Source organism: Cinclus cinclus, chromosome 1, assembly GCF_963662255.1.
Source record: "Cinclus cinclus chromosome 1, bCinCin1.1, whole genome shotgun sequence".
Lineage (NCBI taxonomy): Eukaryota > Metazoa > Chordata > Aves > Passeriformes > Cinclidae > Cinclus > Cinclus cinclus.
In genome coordinates, this window is record NC_085046.1 from 128,431,796 (window position 1) to 128,457,454 (window position 25,659).

Below are 25,659 nucleotides of genomic sequence, written 5' to 3' on the forward strand. Positions count from 1 at the left end.
AGGAAATTGTGGGCAAACACTCAGCATGCTCATTCCTGTCCAGAGCATTTGGTGCATGAAAACTGTGCAGCCAAATAGGGGGATTCCAAGATTCACCTTATTAGTGTTGCATGTTTTTGCCTTCGTCATCTGGGAAGATAAGCTGCCAGGCTGGAGATTTGGCTTTTCTGAGTCACGTGGCCAAAAATGCAATGACTGTACCTCTGACCAGCATAGTCAAGAGGAAAATAGCACAAATATGCCCAACAGCAAGTAAGGATTAGGGCACAGCATGCCAGCTACCTGCTTTCTGTCCCTGAATGTATCATTTCACTTCTCTTTGTCTCCAAAACTGGGGTAACAGTACTCATCTACATTTCTGAAGTGTTCACAGGCTAAAGGCCAAACACATTTGCTAGGAGTGATTTATTTTTAACTTATCACCACAACCTCATTTTTATAGGAGGGATATTGTACACTCATCTTTGAGGCTCCTGGTGCTTCTTGCCTTGAGATCCTAGGTTGCTATGGAGCCTGTGTGCAGAGATGTAAGGAATCTTCACAGCACTTCTCAAGCAGCAAACCTGCCCAGCATGCCCAGTCTTTTCTCTACTTGAAAACATTCTTAAGGATATTCTATTGAGGCTCAAAGGCAGTCATACATTTTCTTTTATTACAAGGCATGTAAAAACTTGCATATCTGAAAAAAGATATTAGATAGAAAATGGTAATAAAATTAACATTATTATCTTAAGAAAATTGGTAATAAATACATTTCCCCTTGACATTAAAATGCTTGTTATTTTGCACAACAATAAATACAGCATAGCTCTGGCATAAAGAAAGGCCAAGGATGGATACAAGAAGTCCATGTGGTGGCATAAAAAAGCTCAGGTGATTTTTAAAGGTTTGGCATCCTGCACTTGATGCACTTTGATACAACTTGCACTTTAATTTTAATTTTGCTATGATTTTTAAACAGACCCATAATATGAAAACATGAGAGGAAAATTTGTTTGACTATAGGATTTTTTTTCCTTTAAATATTTTCAAAGTAAGAGATGTGTAAACTCACTGAAACTAATTCTCAAAAATAAAGAAAAAGTACCGAACAGATGTCTTGGTGGTTATTCTACAAAAATGCATTTTTTTTCAGCTGTGGGTGCTCAAGCCTGACCAGCCAACTGACAAGGGACCAAGCTCCAGTCAGTTCCTCAATTCTTTACACAGTTTTAAAAAATATATTAGTAAGAAGGAGAAAGAGTACAGACAGTAGTATTCACTTCCCAAGTTACGGAGTTTGAGGTTCTTACACTATTATCCAAAGGTGAGAGGAGAAAGAGCAGGTGTATTCCAGAACAATTCCCAACATAATTTTGGGTCATTCTGGTCTATACTTTCCTTTTAAAACTACTGACAAAAAAAAGAAAAAAAAAAAAAAGAAAAAAAAAAGGAAGAGATATTTCCATGCGCTGTGCTGTTCTTATGCCAGCACATATCATCACAATCACACCTGTGAACCTAAGTCACTGATAGCCCAATCTAATATAGATTGATTGATTGTACTATGACAAAGTTTGACAATGTCCACAAAATGCCACAAGCTCTGGCAGAGTCCAGTGTTCTTAAAGTACTGATAGGTCATGGCAAGACTTGGACTTGAGTTTGAAGGCCATGTTCTTGTTGTTCTTGGCAACTATTTTGCCCCAGAACCGCCTGGCTTTCTTGGGGATGCTCTCTCTCCGTTTCTGTAGCGCCAGTCTCTTCTCATTCTTTTCCTTGCTGTCCCTCCGGAGCCGGACTTGCCGCACGATGCCCTCGAACAGCTCTTTCACGTTGTGCTGCACAGCTGCTGAGGTCTCAATGAACTTGCAGTCAAACACCACGGCGCAGGCTCGCCCCTCTGCAAAATCACAAGGTGGACACATGGCTGCATGAGGTCACAAGGCCCAGGGAGGGGGGTACCAGGGACAAGTTGCCACATGCAGGGGAGTCAGAGCCACCGGGGAATTCCTCAAGCCTGATATAGGCACAGATAAGTCTTTAATTACCTGATGCTTCCTTCTAGCCCATGATCCATCTGCCCCGTGTCACAGCTGCTTCCCCGAGGAAGGGGTGTTAATCCCCTCCCAGTAAAGCCCAGCCCGTGCTGCTGGCAGTGAAGGTAGCACAGAGTGATGGACTTGAGCTGGGACACTGAAGGCTAGAAGGCCAGCAAGGGCTCAATACCACCTGGCCACCTTTGATGCAGACTCCCTCAAGCTGCGCTGAAGGGTGATGATGGCACTCTCCAGGCATACAGCACAGGTCTGGAAGAAGGACACTTTCCTCCTTCATTGGCCATGGGTGGGAACCAGAGCCTCAGAAATGTGGCAATTTTCAGTGAGAATAGACACATGTACAAAACCCTTAATAAAGGGTGTCTATGGCTTTAGGGGTACTTCTGAAATCATAGTTCTTATTCTCAGTTACATGAGCCTAAGCTAAACCTGACAGCTGTCTTTCACACACAAGTCAGTTTATTGTCTTCTGGCTTGCTATGAATTCATTGCTAGAGCCACTAAAGTGATATGGATTCACCTGCCATCTTTCTAAATAACTTGCAAGCTGGGCAAAGAGGAACAGGAAGACAACTCTGGGGCTCACCATGAACCCCTCAGTTCAAGCTCTTCACTTTGGGCAGCAGTGACAAGAGCCAGATGAACTGTGCACATCCACAGAGAAAGAAAAAAATAATCTAGCTCAACTGGGAAGAAGAAGAGCAGAACAGCTGCACAGAGAAGAAAATACTGAGCAGAAGAACCCATGTTTCTGATGGGCCAAGACGAGAACATCTAATGCATGGCTGTGTAGTACGGTGTGCCACCTCAGCCTTAGGGAAGATTCTCCAAGAGATTTTACTGACTGCAGATGTTGAGAACCCACAGCAACGTTCCCAACAGTCTCTCCATTCCTATTTATGGGCTTAGTGGCTATTCATTTGTGTGCAGCCAAGGGAAGGCTGATTTAGCATCCCAAAGCAAGGCAGTAAGGAGATCTTTTCTGAAAGGCTGCACAGTTCCTGCCCGGACTAGCAAAACAAAGATTGAGAGGGAATTTTAATTCATCAGGGAGGACAGCGAACTGGTTATAAAGAAGAGTATTTTTGGCAGCAGAAAAAAGGTGGCTAAACTTGTTATGCATAAACATGCATTGGAAATACAAAGGGTTTCCAGCTACCAGAGAAATCACATATTGCAGTGGTCTTACACTAGGAGCTGGAAAGGAAGAAATCCCATTTATAATGGTACTTAATAAATATAGAAAAGGGATTATCTGACATATAACAGTATTACCAAGGAAGGCTTAAGGACTTGGCAGACTCTTCCCAGTCCTCTGCCCTCTTTTTTATTTTATTGCTCTTTTATTGCCTAGTCCTGATCACAATGTACTCCCTCAGCCAGAGCACTGCAGTTTGTCCAAAAGCTCCTAGATGGCTTTTAATTCTTATCTAGGGTTTATGTTCATAATTTCCTTACCTGCCACCGAAACTTCTCGGCACCTGACAAGGTCACTTTTGTTGCCAACCAAAATAATGGGGATGTCTTCTTTCTGGCGTGCCCTGCGGAGCTGTATTCTGAGTTCAGAGGCCTTCTCAAAGCTTGCTCGGTCTGTGATGGAGTAGACGATCAAGTAGGCATCTCCCACTTGCATGCAGTGGTCTCGAATCCATTCTCCCTCACGCTGTTCAAATTAAATGGTTAGACATCGTTATGCCCAGAGCAGATTTTACTTAGAAAGTAAAACATTAGAGAATCCAAATGCATTCTTGCTGTAAACTGTAATGGGTATGGTTTGAATCACAGTTATACTACGAGTAATTCCAATGTGGTGATGGTATGAATAGTTCACCACAAAGGAGGGCAAAAACTTGCCCCAGATAATTTATTGTGCTGGCTTTGGGCTGGAATGAACACAGTCTGGAAAGGAAGCTTGAATGTTTTGCTTTATGGATAAAAAAATGAAAACTTGAACTTCTCAGGCTTAGAGGCTTAGCCACTAGGTATTCTTCCCTTGTTGTGGGGTAGGGTTAATCATGTATCTTCCCTGATTCTGCTGCATGGAAACACCTATTTTCTTTCCCAAAAGAAATTTACTTTTTATATTAGCAGTTATTCATATACACTTTCCTTTCAGCATTTGACTAGAACAAATTAAAGTACCTTATTATCCCACATGTCAAGCAGTATAACAGTCGCGCTTTCCCCATCCACCATCAAAGTTCTTTCATACGTGTCTTCTGGAAAGAAAAGCAGAAAGGTTGGTGATTTATTATTTTGTGTCATCATATACACTACAAAACTCCAAGTTGTTGAATGTGAGGGATTTGTTCACAGAGTTTTTGAGCCAAATTTTAGGCCAGCTCACATCCAGTTCTTTCCTGATTTCCATCAGCACTGAATCTGCCCTCTGTTCATTATTGCTTGCCTTACTCTCCATGATAGATGAAGGAGGCTGAAAGATCAGGAAACAAAATGTTCATTATTTTGGCTGATAGTCTCTTTATCTTTTATGGGAGAGACAAAATAGAACCAGTGGAAGAAATAACCAAAGGCTGAACATTTGCCCCATGGGAGCAGCAGAGTCCAGCGAGGCTGAGTAATGGAAAATATTTGCTTTCGCTTAAGCATGGACAATTTACGGGTGAACAGTCACTGCTGCTGAGAGCAATACAGCCAACAACCTACCAAGTGAGGAGGACAGGGTGTTGTGAGATAGCAGCTGCTGAGTTTGAGAGACACTGAGACTTCTGTTGCACACTCTCCCTTTACACAATTTCTCACATCACCTTTGATGTCAAATAGCAGAAAAATGAAAAAAGCACAGGTCAGTTATTTTGTACTGCAGCCATAAAAATTCATACCTAGATTATAAATTCCATGTGGCAATATTCTGCCTAGGTCTAAGGCAGAGTGTTGCCAGTCTGAATTTTAATCAACCCTTGCTGTGAAATCTGCTTCAAATATCAATCTTTCTTCTTTTTCCCTGAAGCTGGGGACATTAGGATGAGCAGTGAGGGGTTTGGGCTCATTCCTTATCTCACACTAGTGGTCAGTGAAAAAAAAGCCAGTCTTAAGGTACTGCAGCATTTAAAGGATCTGTCCCAACCACACTTGTAGATCAGGCTGTGTCTGACCGGTGCCTCATAAGACTTCTGCTGTGCACTGATGAGGTGAACTTTCCCCTAAATTGTAATCAGAGCCTTTCCTCAAATCTAGGGATCTACATCCCAGGAAAAATAATAAGCCAAAAATATTACACATCCAAAATAGTCAAATGGAGCCCATGCTTAAAATGTCAAGACTAAAAACACAGTAATCACTAGGAGTGGTTTCCCTTGAGGTCCCAAGAGTGTGAGGCTTGGGTTCATGAGTTAGCTTCATCTTACAGTCTTACTCTCCATAAAAGCAGCTGTAGAGCTGGCTACTTTGAAGCTATCCTCTCATGTAATAAAATTTTCAGCCTGTAAGTTAAGTTCCAGCTTGTAAAGCTAAAGTAAATAGTTTCTTCAAGTGACCGAGCATCTGTGAGAGAATAACTCCATGCACACCAGAGGACAAAATCCAGAGACTCCTTCTGCACTGCATTACATATAGAGAAGCTACAAATGTATAATCACATTCCTTGAAAATACTGTACCTAAATAGTTATATTTAGCGCTGATTTGAACCTAGGTCAGTCCTAAGGAACTTCCATAGAGTATAAAACACACTGAAAGTGAGTGCTTAGTTAATTTAATGCTGTTTTCGAAGCTGACACTAAAAAACGAGAGCAATAACAACAGCAAGACTTCTAATTATCTCTTCAGAGCTGGCCTTGAAAATCTTTCACTGCTATACTCCAAGCAGTGCTTCTGGGAGGGCAATGGAAAGAGGAAACCAGACGGCTTCACATGAAGGAAAAGAAAACTGCCTGACAGAGGAGTGCAAACCAAATCAGCTGCATTTTTTGAAGCCTTGTCCAAGGATTCTACTCTACTTCAGTCATTTAGCACTAGGAAAACTTTTATCAGACATACTTCAGGCTGAGGAGCTGGTAGAAGTATGGAAAAAGCTGATGGCAGAAGATGAAGCCATAGCACACCTAAATCAGTGAATTTCAAACCACCCAAAGGTACAAATCTCTGTGTACCCAGTCTGAGACAGCAAGCAAGGAAAATGAGAGTCTGACCTCACTGGGCTTTTTAAATCCTGGGCAAAACTTCCCTTAACTGGTGAGTTTAACATACAAAAAAAGAAGCTGTCCTGCTTATGGCCCACTGAAGGCTGGAAGAGAAGCCCAGAAATTCTCTGTGGTAGCACTGGCACCATCACACCAAGGGAGTACAGGCAGGAGACAGAAGGGATATGAGACAAAGAAAGCCCTGCATAGTGGCAAACAAAACCTCGCAGCAAACTCCAAACTCCCCTGAAAGCAGCAGCGACTACATCCTTAGAGATACAGCAGATTTTTGTGGCAGCACAAACCTTCCACATCAACATCTTGTAAAAAATATAGCTCAGGACTTGGTGCTATCAGATCTGCATGGTCTGATCTTTGGGATTAAAGAACACTCTTCAATCCTAAACAAAGCAAGGGGGTAAAGCAAGGGGGAAGCATCAAAGAGAACCCTATAGCTTGTGTCTTTCCCCCAATGGGCAACAGGAGTTTTCCCACTCTGTTGAAGGACCTTTATCATTTTTCCTCCTGGAGAAGCCCATACTGTGCAAGTAACATGAAACAAGGCTTTTACTCAAAATTTTGTATCTTTTACTCAAAGTCCACACAGCCTGTGCTAAGGCAATGTGGTTTTTTTTTTCAGAAAGACTAAGATTTCTAATGACAAATATTTTGGAAGTGATGTTTTCTTTATATATGATTTTAAAGTATTTAATTCTTGTAAGTCATGAGGACCTTCAGTTGCTTTCTCTCTCACAAGGAAAACTGTAGTTAGCCTGCGATGCCAGTGGTGACACAAATGTTGGACCAGCATGAAAGCTGAAGCAGACTCTTGTGTAGCATCATCACAGGCAGGAATAAGGCAGTTTCTAACAGGTATTTTGGAGTGAAATAGCATGGGAATCTGAATTGCTCTCTTTCAGTGGCTTTCAATCATTGTTGGAGAATATCTTACTCATTTTATTTTGTTCTCTTGCTCTCTTAAAAGAGGTCCTTGAGTTCAATTCGTTTTGGTGATTGGACCCCCCAAATGTTCGTTACCTCTGGTTTATATTAAATGGCCTCTCTCATTTGCTGTGCCAGTTCCTACAGGCAGAGCTGACTGCAAGCAAACACCAACAGCCCAGGACATCATTACCTACCTCCCAGCACCTCGCAGTCACTGTCAATGCTGTCGTGCACCCCTGCAAAGATGTTGGCTAGCGAGGACTTGCCCACGCCGTGCTCCCCGATCAGCACCACCCGGTAGCAGCTGCTGCCAGACTCGGAGGAGATGACGGAGTCGGATGACTCTGAGGACCAGCTCCTTCTGTAATATTCATCAGGACTGATGGTGTATCGTTTCTGGGGGTTGTACTCGTTGGAGTCTTTCTGGACCAGCAGATTCTTTCCATCAGCAGGGATGCTCCATCGCTGCTGCTGCTGGTGCAGGCTGCTGTTGTGGGTGCGACGCATGGTAACGTTGTTGAGGGTCATACTTAACTCCTAGTGAGAAATAGGGAAATCACAAATGTTACCCACAGGATATTTAGAAATGCTCTCTTGCTAGCTTCAAGGGGCCACATCATACTCCTCTGTATGGACCTAATACGTGAGAAAAGAAGAATTAGCCTTTCTGCCCTCTTGTGTACTTGGTGGTGCACAAAGAAATATTGTAGTTACTGCTAATGAGACAGAGCCTGTTTCCTAGGGATAATACCACCCTCACATGCTAAATCCCATCTTGTTTAGCCTTTACTATCTCAGGGCTGTGCTAAATGCAGCCCAGTCCTGGGAAGAGGGAGGCACAGTCATTGCTGTGTCCCAGCAGGAGAAGGAAGGGACAGTGCTCACCACACCGGTCCTACACAGCAGCTGCAGCCCTGCCAAGAGACTGCCTGTGGTACAGGCAATTTCACCTCCTTTTGGCTTGACTGGGGACAAACAGAGACACTGGTCTCAGCTGTCCCAGCTGCCATAGCAGCTGGGTGTAGAGCATCTTTTCAATTGTCTCAGTTAAGAGCTGAAACTCGGGAAAGCAATAAGGCAGAATTCAGACAATGCAGTGATGCATTCATGCAAGCAAGTCTTGCTGTGATGGGGAGGATTTGGGTCTTGTCTGTGGCTGGGTAAACAGAGAATGATTCTGTCTCAGACAGCGACTTTTTGGCTGGTAAGAGGGAGGATGTAATAAAATCCAATAGCTTTTCTGAGGGGGTACAAGGTATAGCTTTTACAGGAGATATAACTGGGAGAAAAGGCTCATTAATTTATAGATATTAAATCAATAACTTCATTACCGTACAATTAATTAGATAGGTTCACTCTTCTTATATAAGCATAGATCTTAATTACATTTTACTCAGCAAACTCTATTTTGCCTTGCTTGGAGGCAGAGAAGAGTGATGTCATCCTCATAGGCCAATAGCTACCATTTTTAGGAAAGTTACTTTGATGCATTCCAGCTCCCAAAATGACCATTATTTAGACATTTTTATTTTTTGCCCTATTTCTGATGTTTCTCAGCTCTCTCCTCCGTATCAGTAAATAGGATAATTGTTCATAAAATTCACCCAACCACTTTCAAACCCCAATAATAGGTGATGAACAATAAAAAGTACATTTCAGAAAAAAGTACAATTTGTTATTCTTCCCCATAAAAAACTGTCTGAAAACTTCTGTGAATAAATTCCCAGCAGGACCTAGGACAAATATAAAGAAAAAACACTATCTGAAGTTATTACAGCATACACCATATTTTCTCAGAAATGTGCAGTACTTTGGGGCAAAATGAGATCGTTTGCATGGTCCTAGTCACAGTAACTTTGTCAGCAAGAAATACATCTAAAGAAGAAATCATGCACTAAGCAAAGGGTGCTTCACAAACAAAATTAAGTATTCACTGTGGTTGAATTCTGAAATGCACTTTTTCCTTGCAGTATCCCCATTGAAAAAAAGCCAGATCGCATTCAGTCAAACAACAGAGAGTAACTCACAACCTGCAACAAGCAGTCACTTGCGAAACCATCACAAACATTTTACAATTTAGCCTCTAACAAACTGTCATCTCCCACTAAAAAAAGCCAAGCGAGTCCCTGTCACACACTGTGCTCCAAGTTCAAACTGGTTTTGCCACCCCGTACTGCATTTAGCTGCCTGGGTCTCCAGCACCTCCAGGAAAAGACTGGGTCCAAATCCTCTCTTACTTGTGCCAGGCTCCTGCAGCCAGTCCAGTCCTTTGCTCCCAGTGCCCTTCTCTCTTGGTGGGCTGTGACACACTGAGCAGCTCTGCCGAAGTAAATCCTCTCCTGCGTTGGGGCTGCCTCTTTAATTCTTCCTCAGCAAACCTGGTTTATATTAAGCCCATCTGATCAGAGACAGGGCTTTTCCGTGACGTGGCTGGCCTTTCCATACAACAGCCAGCCCCCAGCTGGGAGGAAGCAGACATGCAGAAGAGAAAAAAACTTGCAAACAATCCCAAAAGACTTACTCAAAATCATGTGATTGTTTTAATATTGCCAGTAAAATAAACGCTTTTAGTTCTTGCATGATGAAAACTGGCAAGTGGAACGAAAATAAATAATACATGGCATTTAGCCTCAGACAGTTTTTAATTCAAACATTATCAAAATTAATGATGATTTTAAAATGACCTAAGTTTATTTAACACATGAAATTCTGTAAGTGCATTATGTATCTGTTCTTGTCTGCAAAACACAACCCCCTGCTGGACAAAGCATTTCTCTGGAATAAAATATCTTAATGTTATTTTGAAATTTTTTAGAAGTAGGAATATTATTCTTGGGGCTTTGTTGGGGTTTTGTTTGTTTCTTTATTTTTAAAGCTCCAATATTTACAAACCTATTATTCTCTGTCAGCCTCCAAGTGACTGTACCCAGTCTCCTGAACTGCAAAACCATCTCTCTCTCACTTCTGCTTCAATATTTTACTAGCAAGGGCTTGAAAAGACATCCAACTATGAATTCAGTCTTACTGCAGCTGGATGTTGGCAAAGATGCATCAGAACACACAAAGTCTGCACGAAGTCACACGGTGTTGATGCTGTGCACAGGAGCAATCACTGTAGAATGTACATGCCACAAACCCAGGGTCTGGTTCTTAAATTTTTATGGCCTAATAGCTGAGTGGCAGGAGAAATTTTGCCAGAAGGAAAAAAAAATCCAAACCTGTTGAAACTTTTAACAACATACTTCTTCATTAGCAAAGGAAGAGTAAGAAACTGTGACAGAACTACTTGCCAGAGCTACCACAACTTATTTATATAAGTATACATAAACCCTGTAGTCAGCTCCCAATTATCCAGACTCTAGATTAAATACAATGAGGTCCTACAACTTTCTTTTGTATTTATATTTTATATTTACATTTATATTTTCAATCTCTTGGTCCCTGAATCTAATAAGACAAGTTCTTATCCTAGAAAATCTGAACAACTTTGTTTTTAAACAGGGGAAATAATTTTTTTCCCCATGCTATGGGCAAGCAAATCTTTAGCTGACAATGTACCTTTATTGAAGGGAACACTAATATGCAGAAAACATCTCTTGTTAACACTGCAATTGAAATGTCCTTGCTTTGTTTCCCCTTTGGCTTTATTGCATTCCTATGTCTTTCATGTGGATTTTCAGGGAGCCATTCTCAAGTTTTAAAAGCCAAGAGCTTTTCACAAAGTAATAGTGAAATAATTCACAAATGATGAGTAATAACTCATCAATGTACATGGAAATTATGCAGATCTACCAAGGGTAGAATTGAGCAGAAATATGCCCTGATTTTCCTTCACCTGTATTTCAGTGCTTGGCAGCAGCTGAACTGGCCCCAGGTCCTGCATCTTCTCCTCACCTGTCTCTTACACATCAGGTTCTGGGTCTCTGCTGCTGAGTGATAATCCCAAAGAACACCAAGTGCCACATCCTTCTGTGTAGGTTGTACAAAGGGGCTTATAACACTTACTGCACAAAATGTGACTACATCTCTCCCCAGGAACGTTTGTGGCATGGACAGTACTTTGCAAAAGTACTTTTCCTGTGGTCATACTCAAATGATGTTGCTCATTTTTTTGAAACATACTGGAAACCATGAAGGTGAGTGGGTGGCTGGAGTACTATGCTCTGCATGTCAGGTTTGCATAGCTCTCTATAAGATGTCTGTAATTTCTCACCACTGAGTGAAAAAGCAAAACCTGTCTACTGCAGGACTGGAGAGATTTATGGCCAGAGTGATTGCAGCAGAACTTCAGGCTCTAATGTCTCACCCAATTGTTTAACATATATCACAGCAGAAAGTGCAGACAGAAGAAATAAACCAAAGTCAGAAAAGCCTTTGTGTTTAGTTGTAGTTACTGTTAGATTAGGAATTGCTAGAAGTCATCGTTCATATCCTCTTCATAAAATTCAAGGCAGACAAAGAAAACATGTCTCTCCAGAGCCACACAGTATATCTCTTCCATAAAGCCATCCAGAAGGGTTGTTCCAACATGGCAGGAAGTGCTTGTACTTTGGGAACTTGCACATGTGTTTTCCTTTGTATTGTCTCTTCTGAGCCTACTCTGGTTTTCCAACTGGACAATTGACAATTAACTCTCCAGGTCTCATTCTGCACTACACATCCATAGGATGAAGTGTTGTTGCTCCTCAGAGAATGCCATCAGCACTCATGAACTTCACTCACTCCATCTGTGGGGGAAACATTTTCTTACTTGTTTTTTAAAGCTGGGGAGAGATGCAGCCTTTTTAGCCTCCAGGTACTTGCTTACAAGGGATAACAGCAGGTTGAATACTGAATATATGAACTGAGTCCTTCTCAGGGACAAAAACAATCCCACAGACTGATGGAGACTGGCACAGTCCTGCTCTTTTCAGCCCTTTTGCACTCTTTGCTGGCCAATATTTCTACAAGTCTTGTGCCTGCCCAAGACACAGGCACAAGAAGAGACAAACCATAAGGCCGCTGCTGTTGCAAAGCACACAAGTGCTTGAACGTAACTGCCTGGTGCAATATTTAAATTCAGAGGCATTGTTTTTCTTCCATTTTATCCACTCTCTGTTTCATTAATCACATCTTAAAGGAATTCTCCCTGCAGCCAGGATGAAGTAAACATTGCAGAGTAGCAGCTCTGCAATCCTTCCCCAGCCAATTACAATTAGATCAGGTGATACACAGAGCAATTAGGCAGAAATTTCCCATTGGATATAAAAGCAGTGCTTTTAGCTGACACTTAATTAGCCAGTTTGAATTTATGTCTATGGTGGCAAAAGTAGTTCCTCAGACCTTCTGATATAAGGGTTATCCACAGAAAGGACATAAATCATGTTGGAGTAGGAGGGAAATTCAAGGGAGGAAAAAGATTTTTACAAAGCAGGAAAAACAAAATTCAGATTTCTTTCACTGAAAACTGAATGCAGCATGTTTGAAGTTCACTTTCTCCCTGTACATCCAGCAGAGTAGTTCACCTTCATCCTTCCCCTCAGAAGGCCTGACTTAGTAGACTTTGTTCCCAATAGTGAGTTGCCTGCCCAGGCAATGAATGAGGTCTGCCTGCCTTACTCTCCTCCAGATCATTGTGGCATTTCACATTTTGCTCTGCTTCTCATATCTGGCAAAGCTGGAAGAGCCCTGGCTATTCTCAACCCTACCAACAACAGCTACTATGGGCAGAAATTAATTTGGGTGCTGGGCTGGGTAGTGGTGGACACACGGGGAGTGCCCACAGTCACTGCATGCCCTAGGGAACCTGCTCCATTGTCACCATTCACTCCTACTGCACAAGCAGCCACAGGCAGCTTGGTGAGAAAATGTAGAACAAGAGGCAAAAATAGATGTGGGATGAAGTAGCACTGGGCCCACAGCAATGGGACCATTGCATTATTTACACCAATTTATGTCCACAGCTTTGGCTTTGCCTATCCCAATTCACATCCAATGACTCGGTGTGAAGTTTCATATTGACTGAAAAGGTACAAGGATTCAAACACTCTGAGACTGGAATATATGAGGTAGGGAAATTAAGGATTATGAGCCTGAGGTAAATTACTAAGGTCTTAAGAAGGAGACAGGGCAGAGAAAGACGCTGAGAAATTAAGGAATAATAAAACATTGATTCATTTTAAGGGAAACAATCAGAAGCACCTGAAAGTGCCACCATCCAATCTGAAAAATAGCCATTGCTCTTTTCAGTGGAGTAGATTTGGTAGACCCTGTTCCTAGAATTCCTTGCAGGGGGTACTGAATTTGCTCCACCAGCTTCTTTCCTTCCACATCACAGCAGCATTTTTACAATTGTTTAACTGAGCACCAAAAGCAGAACATGATCCTTTGGTGATGAACACAAGGATAGGGAAGAAGCACTGATCAGAAATCCTTGTGCACAAGTCAGCTGTAAAAGCCAGCATTAGAGCTCTCAGAGAATAGGATTGCCTTTAATCAGCTGACTCACTGGAGAACCCCTTATTAGTTTGTTACTCGCAGATAATCTGGATTCTGATGTTCCAAAAGGAATGTGTGTTCTATATCTGTGCACTGCAGAGCTTTGTTGACTATAACAGGTGTCCAAAGGTATTTTCCCCATAGATGCATTAAGCCAGCACAGTGGAAGACTCAGCAGAAAATGAGAAATGAGCAGGCAGGGGAAGCAATGCAGTTCAGTTCATACTAAAATGTAAGTTACATTTTAGTCTAGTTAACTGAAAAGAAATTAAGACAACTGTGAGCTTTGAGGGGGAAAAAGAACAATGATAAGGAGTAAATGGCAAAATTGGATTATTTCAGTAAAAGTTACTTAGCAAAAGTAAATTTTTCCCACTCTTGCACTCAATGACGTTAACGAATTCTGCTGATAATTGTCCAGGGAACAGGATTAAGTCACATATGACATAAATAAATGTGCTTTTCAATGCAAATTTTAAAAAATCATGCTATATTAATAATAGTAGGATGTGAGCTATCCATAAACATTCTTCAAATACTGAGCTAAAAAAACCTTTAAATGAATGGCACCAGCACAGAAAGCTTCTTGTAGCTGGGGCCTTTGCAGTATGCCACAGCCCTCGGTTCAATCAGGTTCAGGAGCCACTGTCTCCTTTGCAGCTACAGGGTTCACAGAATTTTATACCTTGATTTTATACCACTAGGTGAAGATGGTAATTTACCAACAGGGAACTGCTGCATCACAAACCATAGATTAGAAACTTCAGCAGAGCAACAATCTTGTTCTGATCTTCAGAAGTGTTGAAGAGAGATCCAGAAAAATGTCTTTTGCTCCAAATGCAATTTCTTCTTCACTGTGGTGTGCAAGACCCTTACACTGAGTGCAGCCAACAATAATTATAAATACTCAGGCATACTCACATAGAAATGCAAAGGAAGCCCACAAAACCCTGCCAATAGAAGAAAATCTACTTTAAGATATTCCATGTGGTGGCCAGATCTTGACTTTCAGGACCTGATTGCATTTACCTACACTACAAGCCAGCCTGGGATGTTTAAAGGGCACCACTGAGCTTTCTGATCTACCTTGGCTTGCAAAACACTTTCTGTTTTGCATCATCAAAGAAACGTTTTTGACTCATTTTCTGAGTGGAGGAGTCCCATTCCTGGGTAAAGGCTGTCATGGGGTCCCAGGCAGGGTGGAGGAGTCCCAGGAGGGTGGGCAGGGTTGTGGGTGTCTGCAGGACTCCAGCCCCCACTTGGGGGATTGAGGAAAGGTGTGTGACTGAAGCAGAGCTAAATTTGCTTGGGCTGGTTTAGTCCAGGTCACACCAGCTCTTTTAGTCGCATTTGCAACAGGATAAAAGTGGCATGCTAAAAAGCATGCCACACAAAACACACGGCAGTGGCTAAACCAGCTCTTCCTCCAAAACATCAGGTCACAGCTGGAGTGTGGTGTCTGGATGTCATATCCTTCCCCAGCTCTCTTTACTGTGCAGTCAACCAGCAGTAACAAAACCACAGCTAAATATGGTCTTGGAGGGAGCCCTGATCTCTCCTCATTTACAGTATCATCCACCCCATGTCCCTGGTTCAGCACTCAGCTGCCTGCTTGCCACACTAGCACCTAGTAAAGTGATGCTCCATGTGATTGCTCAGTGATTCACTGCCTTGTTTGGATTTTCTGGCTCCTGGGCTCATGTTTATCAGCAAAACACACACTTTCCAGTGTCAGGCTTTAAGCAGATTGGAGCCATACAAAATGCCTTTGAGCAAGATGCACTACACAGTCAGGCGTAAATAATGTCTATTTAATTGAACAACAGCATCTCCTTTATTTACATGGCTTTACCCTTATGTCATTCATCATGTACTTCCCACTTTCCAAAATGTAAGATGTGATAATGAACATACAACTAGAGATATGTTGCTTATTTTCTTTTTGAAGATCTAACTCTTCACTTTTGTTGTACTGTGTTCCTGGCTAGTCAACTGATCACTGGCCCCTGAAGGTAAGTTTCTTTTCACCTCATTTAAACTGCTTGCCTTGTTTCCCAGAGCAACACAGACAGGGTCAACCAAGTAGATCCAGGGTGATTCATCTAACACAGGTTGCATGGATCATGGAGATGCCTCTCCCCACTGACAACAAAGGAATGAGAATATGATCTCTACACTAATGCTAGTTTTAAACTGCACTGTCTGAAAGTTGTACTGGCAGTCAAGTGAAATGAAGAAATCTCTAATGGACTAAAGACTAATTTTTATGATGATTTTTACTGATGTCCTTTTCAGGTGGGCAATAAGTAAGAAAAGGTTTAAGGTTTAATCATTGCACATGGTTATAACTTTCCCCTCTAGTACAGAGGGTGGATAAGTACACAAGCAACTTGGCTATAAAACAGGAGAAACCCATGAATGAGCTGTGTTCACCACAGATGGCAACAGGGGTCTTTTCCCAGCAGCTGCTGAGACACTTCTGGGGAGGAATTACTTCTGCTGCCATCCACAGTGACCAAGCATCAACTGCTGTTTCTTCACAGCCTCAGACATATGGCAACATGGCTAGTGGAGTTTTCTGCCATACTTCTGCAAGACAGTGCATGCTGTCGATGCATCCTGCAAACATGTCCTGCTCCAGCCAGCCAGCCTCCTGAAAAAGGGAGATCACAGCCAGCATGTTTTTCAGGGAACATAATAAAACAGCAGCAGTTGCAGTGCTGTCAGCTTCAATCTCATGCTGTGAAGCCTGTTCCTTGGCACTGAATGCTCTTGCATTCTGTAGGAGCCAGAAAGGGGTGGCATAGCTGCAGCAGGATCTTCTTGAGCCCTCTAGCTAGGGCACACACATGCACACACATATGATGATGCTCAAGCTGCTGAGTGACCTCCTACAACAGCCACTAGTTTGTCTTTTGCTTTCCCTTTATTGTTTTAATCAAATTCATCCATTTTGAAAGCAGGCAGTTAAAAGAGGAGCTGGGCATAGAAAAAAGGGCATCTTTAATAATTCTAATCAACTATTTTGATGACTGGCAGGACTTCCAATAATTTCACTGAATTGTGCTCCAGAACAAATCACATTTCTGCAAAATGTACCTCCCTGTGATAGCGTGTGCTACAGCACCATCCTCTTCAGCAGGGGACTCTGAAAGGTCTCTGATGTGTTTTTCCTCCTTCATGGCAATTAACATATCATTTAATACTTTATGAACATTTTCTACATTAGAATTTCCCATTAATAAGGGAGGATTTGTTCTCATCATCTCATTGAGCATGTTACTGATTAAAAGATGTAAGTGACTAGAAAAGAAAATGTGTCACTTGTGTGTCATATTTCTCAGGTGAGCTGCTCTGGACTGGGTACCTGACATGCATTGTTCCCAAGAAGTATGAAATTAGAGAAACTGGTAGGAAAAAGATTTGATTTCTTGAGCCTGTGGAAGTAGATAAAGCCCTGTTTTTCACAAATCTTCTGTGTTACTGGAAGTTTAACCAATGTTCAGGCTGGCAGTTTTAGAAGCTAAAAGCAAAATAGCTAATTCAAAGTCACAAGCTCAAGGAATGCATTTCTAGCATGACTTATAAACGAGAACTGATTGTTGATGCTGTACAAATCTCAGTTCTGTGAGCTCACAATTGGAGCTGAGCAGGCGAGGCAGTCGCACAGCCCCACTGTCCCTCCCACTGCACTCTGCAGCCCTGGTCTGACATATTTTAAACAATTCTGTCACCCTGGCTAAAGTAATACCCACAAACATGAACTGAGATGATAAAACATATCAGAGTGAACAAAGAGAGAAGCAAGGGGGAACAATACAGACACGTGCCTTTGCAAAAAGCGGAGAAAATATTTTGATCTCCTAGATACAAGCCCACTCCTGGTTGACTTCTGACCCAAGACTCTGCTGCTGACAATTACATCACCACTGCTGGCCAGTATAACGCTGCCTCCGGTAGCTCTTTGCCTCATTAACAGGGTATGCAGAAGAGCAACTTCATCTCAGTGAGTCAATGGAGGGAAATGGGCTCCTTCAGCAAGGAGAGCAGAGCAGCTAAGGTAGGATTTGGCTCTGGATTGCCTCCCACACTGTCCTTCACTCACAGCTTAGGAAAAGATGAAACTAAAATGAGAAGCACCCTTGGAGACAAAATGTTCTTTAATTAGAGGATAACATGGAAAAACTGTCTGACAGAATACCTGAACACATTCAAATATCCACTCCTATGAAATGCCTCTTTCTTCTCTCACACTAGTATACCTCAGAAGCCACCCTTAGATTTAGTCAGAGTCAAGCATAACTGAGATTTAAAAGCATGTCCAAATTATGGAAAGGCAAAACAGCAGTAAAAGTCCACATGTTCCACAGGGGATGAAGACTCTGTGCCCCATACACCTACACATTTCTGGTTTAACAATACTGCACAACTCCTGTGCTACATGCTCACGCTTCTCACAGAGAGCAGAACGTATCTGCTGCCTTCACTACCCTGCTGGACTCCCTCTGCTGTCTTTGCTTGCCTCACTGGAGGCCTTCATCATTGCCACTGGATTATTTTCTGATAATGCTGCATGTAGCTTGTGAACTTGCTGTCCTGGGGTGACTTTATGATGCTGATTTGTATCCCCATCATCTAGTTTAGCCCAGAAATAAATTTTGTGCCTTCGAAACTAGATCTGAGAGTGAAGGTGGGAGAAGGAAAAGCAATGGAAATTTTTTTGCAGCTGTATCCAAAACATAGAGATAAGCAGCTCTCGGACAGATTTTCTGCTCTGCAGACAGATGAGGAGTTTTCCCTTGCTGTTTCTGCCATTTTTTCTCTTGTTAGCTGAGGCCAGGAGGTTTCTTTGGAACTGTTCAGCCATTGTTCAGTCCAGGAACATGAGGACTATGGTCCGGGGGCACCCCAAGCTGCACTGAGGCTGGGACACCAGACCTGAACCTGGAGAGATTGAGAGAGAGCCAAGCACACACCCACAGAAAGGACTCTGAATTAAAACAGGACTCTCCCTGAACTTGCCATATCTTCAGAACATTTATGGAGACTCCATTGTCTAATACTATTCATTTTCTCATGTTTGTGAATACTTTGCTTTTTAAATAAATGGTTTTTTGCACTTTTCTCAAAGGAAGTTTATCTCCCAAACAGATGGGTGGAAGGGCTGTTTAAATTTGCCTTTCAGAGGGACCCCTTTGGAATTTTCATCCCAAATTTGCCCTAAACCAGAACACTTGTTAACCTTCTATCTGAATTAAAAAAAAAAATAATGACAGAGGTCAAGAGACAGAGCATCAGAGAGCCAAGACAAAGTCTCAGAGAGACATGTCCTACTTGTAGAATAGACTTTTAGAGACCATGTAGGTTCAGGAAGTGTCCTTAATTTTCAGCTAGTATATTATTTGCCATGTGTAATTCACACTTTTTACATTGCCAGGATTCCAAGGAAGTGCTCTCTTCAGAGGCCCTTAGGCTTCCAGTTCCCAGTGTCTCAGTCTCTCATTGTTCACACTCATATGACTGTACTAAGGAATCAAGACTTCTGAGCCCAGAGGAACCAGGAGAGACCTAAGTGCTGCACCACTTCAGCTTTCCAAAATGCTCCTCAACCATCACTAACATAACAGTCCCTTTTCACCTAGCATACAAGCAGGGGAGGTATTTCTTCAGCTTCCTGATAAACCAAAAGTTTCCCCATGGGTACCCTTGCACTGGCTGACTCCAAAACCCTTACAGCTCTGCCTGAAGTGGTCATCAGGGGCTGCAGAGCAAATGTACCAAGTCATGTGTGGGCTTGTTCAAATTCAGCAGGAAAGGGAACCTGCGCATTTGATCAACTTGAGGCTGAAAGTCTGTGGAACTGGGATAAATAAAGTGGGGATGGGGATGTGGAGATGAGGACAGCCTTCATCAACAGCTTTTTATCAGTGATGAGAGTTGAGACAAGATGAGGTTATTTCTCCCTCACCCAGGAAACAGTCAAGTTTTGGAGGTATCAGACACAAAGTTCAACTTTCTGTGAAGGACATGCCTGGCTTGCATGCCACTGACTTTTGGATTCTTTTCCCCATGTCTGAAGAACACTGGAAAACATTTTGTTTACTGAGGAGAAAAGTTCCTGAATTCTAGAAAAGTGCAATAAAAATTAATGGAATGAAAGGGCAGATACTTAACAAACAGCATGTGAGAAGTGAGCATTTTATTGTGTTGCTCCATATCTTGAATGTACTCTGCAATACTCTGCTGTTTGCCTTACCACCCTAATTTCACCTCCAGACCATACCAGTGTTTTCTCAGTGGCAGCTGCATGTATCACTGGTCCTTGCTGAAGATGCCTCTCCACTTTCACCAGTTCAGCACCCAGATAAGGGAGCTGCCTTATTGGCTTATCCTGGTCCTGGCTTGGTGTAGAAGTAATGGAAGTAACAATCACATATCATTTAAAAAAAAAAAAAGTTAAATCCAGTGACAGTGACAGTCATAGTCACGTGTGCAGACTGATAGCTACACCAGCTCTGTACATTCTGTAACAATGCAAAAGACAACATAAACCAAACCTCAGACATGAGAAAGTAAGATATAGTGCCTTGCAGAGTCAAATGCAATGCACTGTCTCTAATATTAATTACTAATTATGTTAGAGCTGTACAAGTCACCTGGTACTAACCTTTTTATTTATTTAAAGTCTGCGTCACTGCTTTAGTTATTGTCTTTCCATGATGTACTTGTGGAGTGTATACTCTCCTGCAAATGGAGCAGAAAGTTCCCAAAATCCACCTGTTTAAATACACAAACTCTCCTATATGCATTTGAGGGGAAAGTGATTCATCAAACACCAACATACATGGAGAAATTCCTGAGCAGGTTGAACAGACCCTCCTGATTGCTGTCACCTTGCCAGCTCCAGTGGAGGGAAGGAGCTGCCAAATTCAAAGCTTCATGAAAATACTCACAGCTGCCACAGGAGCTGTCTCTTGCAGAGCTCAGGCACAAGTACTGCCTGACAGGGAACACGCAGGAGGTCACAGCTGAGCAAGGCCAGCTGAGAAAATTTGGGGGTCATCATCACATCATTATATATTCAAGACATTGTGGCTGTAAGTGGCAGTAAACATAAAAAAGCTCCAAGTCCAAGCTTTTAGTTAGTGCAGCAAGTCTGAAACATCTTAACGATATAAATAACTACTGCTAATACTTGGTGTTACCCAACAGCTGAACTAGATTATGCTATTTTTTGGTTTAATTGGGGATAGCCCAATATATAAATAGATTGGTTTTATGTTTAGCTGGGGACAAGGATTAGGGACTGGCTTAGTACAGAAGTAGATCCTGATTTCCACGTAGAAAATAGAAGGAGATTAACTTGGCAGTCACAGAGCTGACACACAGTGACGAACCAGCGCATGGCGGATTTCCCTACTCAAGGATGTTTGTCAGTGGCAGTGATCTGACATTGCTGCTGTTTGTGTCACTTCCTGTGCTTAAAAAGGGCATCCCTTAAGTACTTCGAGACAGGTAAGTACTCCAAGGGAATGATGCTGAAGATAAATGATTGCTGACACTGAGGGCATACAACAGGTATTAGAAGGCACCTGTTGTAGTCCTTGCACTGCCTCTCATTACCAAGGCACTCCCTCCAGAGCAGCAGCACCTGGTTTTCAGTGGTTGCACTGTGCAGTTTCATTCAGACATCTGGAGCAGATCTCTGTATCATTAGGTCTTTGGCTTTGAATCAGTAAAATGACACAAGCATAATAGTGCTTGTGAGGAGTATTGGAAAAAGCACTTAAATTATTTAAAGAAATCATAACTGATGTGGAAAATATTGTTTAAATAATAATTTGGTTCTAACTGTTTAAAAGAGGACTTCTGAAATAGTTGCAAAGCAGGAGACTGAAACAATTGGAAACAACATCATTATTGGTTGACATACACAGTCAGAGACCAAGCTGCATTGTGCCAAGCACTATACAAACATATATCAAAAATATAACTATTGTTCCAGGCAACTGTCAACCTCATTATTAAACTAGAGGCATGGGAAACAGAAGGAAACAAAGAGAGAGCACCGGTCAACAGGAAGGGCAATGGCCAGAGAAAATCAACATCACAACAGGCATCAAATATATGGAGAAAAGTCAATTATTTTTATGCAAACTAAGAGAGAATGAAATAGCTCTGTGATCTTGTACGGATCTTTCAGGCACAAAGGAGAGCAGATAAAAAGGTATGGAAGAATGAAATCTGTAGATAAATTCTCCTTCATTACTATGGATAAGATTTTTGGTGGGAGCAGAGTTGAGTATATTTTCTAGAAGAATTCTAAATAGCTTTGGGGATTTTAGGACACCTTTACAATACCTATAGAATCTATCATCCAGTTTCAGGCCATGTTTGTAATAACACAACATTTGGCCTCAGACAGTCTGTTAGTCTGAGTCATGCTTGGATTTGTCAGAAATAGAAATCACAGCAAAGAACACCTTGGCACTATTTAGGTTTTGTCCCTTTTTTTTTATTTAAAAGAAAGGTTTAGAACACCTTAATCTAAGTTTCCAGAAGTTAACAATAATTTCTTGATGCCCTTGTACATTAATACTTTCTATAATTCCTTTCTTAAATCTTGTACCATAGAAAAAGGAGTGTAAAAAAATTAGTTTCTTACCAAGCCTATTGAGCTAGGCACAAAAACCTATGCCTGGAAACATAAAATCTTTTCTATTAAAAGACCAAAGACTTTCCTATGTAAGAGCACAATGAAACATAAAAACAACCACAGTGGAAAAAATGGAATAGATTTACAGTTTTAAAATAGCATGCATGATACAAAAGTTCATGGGTCTATTTAAATTTCAAGAAAAAAGTTGGGTTTTTTTTTCATTACTGCAGAATGCATTCATTGTGGGTTTTAAGTGCCTTGATTTAGAAGTTGAAGGCAATTCTTATGAATAGCACATGTAATCCCAATACAAGAGATTCCTGTGGCAGATTCATTGGCTCCTTAAACAGACATCCTTGGCAATAGTAGAAAAAAGGGCTGGAAAGAAGAGCTTGGCAAGGGGGGATCCCCATGGCAGTGGGGTCCCTGCTGGCAGTGCCACCTCACTGCTCTCCCAAAAACAGCCTTGGCTGGAAACTTCCTGAGGACAAGGCATGGATGTGCATCCTCTCCCATCTGGAAGAAGATTCCACACAGAGATACTGATGAGCCACCAGGCTTCACGAATCTAGAACACCTGGGACATGAGGATCTCAGGATGCTGTGCTCCTCAAAAAGAAAGACTCAGCCATTGGGAGGTGAGCACAATGCTCAGTGAAATTTGAGGAAGGAAAGGCCACCTTGTTGGCTGTCACTGGCTGTGGCTGACAGCTTTGATCTCTTTTGAGTAAACCCTGTTTAAGAACTCTGACATACAGCACGTGGTGGCAGAATAGGACTGACACCATCACTGCAGTCCCTCTGGTTACTATGAATGAATTAAATTTGTGTCAGCCTTTTCATGGAAGTAGCTCCTGTGAGCCAAGCAAGAAGACAAAATATACTCTTCCCACCTTCTTGGGAAGACAAATAGCCACCAGGAAAACCCTCTGCTCAGTAGAGCTTGTCATTATGGTAAAGGTGTAATCAAAATAAATGTCCCACAGTCCACCCTATCAGAAGCCCTGGGAGATTTGTTTCCTGAACCTACAGATCCCCAAACTCCCCCTCTCAGAGAAAGCTACCTTCCACTGCATGGCCACCAAAACAGGAAACCAGCTTTAAATTTGCGGTTAAAAGGTAGCTATTAGTCCACGAGTCATCAGAAAACTCTTGGACAAAATATTTAGACAGGCAAGGAAGTGTTAAAAAGCAAAAGGAAGGTTTTAAGAAAAGCATCACACGATTACAGAGCAGGGGTGAAAGGGAGCCCAGAGCTGCAATGACACATCTGTCCCTCTGACTGTCCTTTGGAGGAATTTAAGGAATGCCAAAAGTTGGTCTGATACTGTACTAAATGCTTATTTTTCTTCTTGTTATAAACTTGATGCTAGAGTTATTTCTGGCCCTAAGAGATGAATTCCAAGTTGTCCTGAAGGTAAAAGGGCAAGAGCTGTCATTACCAGTGGAGTCTCTAAAATGAGCTATGTAAAGACTGAGACTAACAGATGATAAATTCCAGCTGCTGATGCTCCCAGTACACAGAACAGAGTTGTCATGAGCTACAACAGCTCTCAGGAGAGGGAAGAGAGATGCCAGGATTGCAGAACCCCTTCACATCAATAATTTCATATAAAGTTTCCAGTGAAAACATTTTGGCACATCTACCCTTGAAAATGTCCACAAAAACCTTGCATTAAATATGTTTATGTATTCCAAACTTTCCTATCTTTTTATATCCTCCTAATATCTTGATAATTGCCAGTGACCTAACTCCAAGGCCCTTCCAGTGTTCCATAAACCAGCAAGCAGTGGGACTGAGGGAGTTTTTATGTTGCTGTTATCACAAAAAGAATTAAAGGTAACTGCAACTCTGTGGCATGGATCTAAATTAATGTGGAATTCTTTTAATGATGTTTGCTGCCTGGGCATCCTCTGCTCCTTAACAGCACAGTTATCTTTTCTGGGGATGGCATTTATTGGCATAGGCAGTTCTTGCTCCTGAAAAGCCAGTTCTTAAAATATGCTTTGGAGGACCTGAAGGCACAGCATGCCCTTGTGACAGAGGGGGCCTGGAGAGAAATCACCCTGCAGCCAGGTCTGCAGCAATGTGACAAAGACTGGAAAGCAGTGACAGCACAGGGAGCCCCAGGGGCTTGCTTGGCAAACGGGAGATGGCAGAAGAAAAAAAGCAAACAGCTAATGAAAAAGGCACCTGCTGCAAACTGAGTATTGCTAAGCATGGACTAGCATGGAGGGCAATCCCTCCTCAGCCAGTACAAGAACTGGGCAAGGCTAGGGAAGGTCCTGCAGCCAGAGCACACAGCAGGGATCTTACAGACGTGATAAAAGCTCAACTCATGCCAGATAAGGCCTGAAAGTAGAATAAAAGATCCACAGAGTCATGAGCATGACACTATACTAAACATACACATCATTCTCCAAAGTGTTTCCAAAAATGACAAATTATCTCAATGCAGATGTTTCCTTATGTATTATTCCCTTTTCATGTGTCTACTTTTCCTCTTACAGGCATTTTCTGGCACTTGGGTAAATGAGTAAGTAGATTGCAGAACTGTCAAAGGCCCAGGGAGTTGTCATGATAATAGAGATAACAGATATTACATATTCTTTTATCACACAGGCAATCCTCATGGACCTCACTGGTAGGATGAGTATAAAAAGAATTACTGCACAATAAAACTAACTATAAAAGAAGAGAAAAAAAGGCAGATGACAGAAGGTCAGAATAAATTATGTGGAATATCAATAAAATGTCACAACAGAAACACTTTTCTCTGTTTGTCTTTTTATCAATAAACATTTTTAGAGGCAGTGGAAAGTTGCACCCCATGGCTGCCTCTGAACCAGCGCTTGAACACAAGGGCTTTGCATGAATTTACATGTGCAGCAGTGAATGTGTAAAATGAGATTTACACACGGAGCTATACTACTGTACGTAGGGTTTTTGGGGAGGTTGGGGATTTTTTTTTGTAAGGCATCTATTTTCCACAGTGCTAAAAAATAAGCAGAAGAATCTGTTTGCATTATAAAATGAGACATGTAAGTGAGCTCACAGATCTAAAAGCTACAACTGTGGGCCAGAGGCTGGAACATATACAAAAATATTTGTGAATTCATGTAGACACAGTCAAGTTTCCATTCTAGCTTTTCCTATGTCAGAAAATGAAGAATTTCAACCAATTATATAGACATTTAAATAGCTGTGCATTTTATAGCTTTCCATTTTGTGTGGTCTTCCTTTATTTCATGTGTGCCATTTACCACCTCCTGTTGCCAATGGTTTGGAACCCAGCTCTAGGAGCTTTCTAGTAGCTCACTGCTGCAGCAGACACCAAGCAACGACGTTGGCTGTAACAGCACGTACACTCTAGTCATGATTCATTATTTTTAATTCC

General features: G+C 41.8%; 1 protein-coding gene across 1 annotated transcript; it reads right to left on the bottom strand.

The window, feature by feature from the left end:
- Nucleotides 1–836: 836 nt before the first annotated feature.
- On the bottom strand, nucleotides 837–9,480 carry GEM (GTP binding protein overexpressed in skeletal muscle). Its single transcript, XM_062502979.1, has 5 exons — nucleotides 9,363–9,480; nucleotides 7,320–7,662; nucleotides 4,182–4,258; nucleotides 3,498–3,702; nucleotides 837–1,882 (listed from the first exon to the last, which is right to left on the bottom strand). The coding sequence occupies exons 2-5, from the start codon at nucleotides 7,651–7,653 to the stop codon at nucleotides 1,605–1,607; spliced, it is 894 nt and encodes a 297-aa protein (XP_062358963.1). The 5' UTR covers nucleotides 7,654–7,662; nucleotides 9,363–9,480; the 3' UTR covers nucleotides 837–1,604.
- Between the last annotated feature and the right edge of the window lie 16,179 nt (nucleotides 9,481–25,659).

Excerpts from the sequence above, each read along its gene's own strand:
- GEM (XM_062502979.1), bottom strand. The coding sequence starts at position 7,653 with ATGACCCTCAACAACGTTACCATGCGTCGCACCCACAACAGCAGCCTG. Across the intron at positions 4,259-7,319 it reads TGACTGCGAGGTGCTGGGAG|AAGACACGTATGAAAGAACT; the intron begins GTAGGTAATGAT and ends TTTTCTTTCCAG. Across the intron at positions 3,703-4,181 it reads TTGACATGTGGGATAATAAG|CGTGAGGGAGAATGGATTCG; the intron begins GTACTTTAATTT and ends TAATTTGAACAG.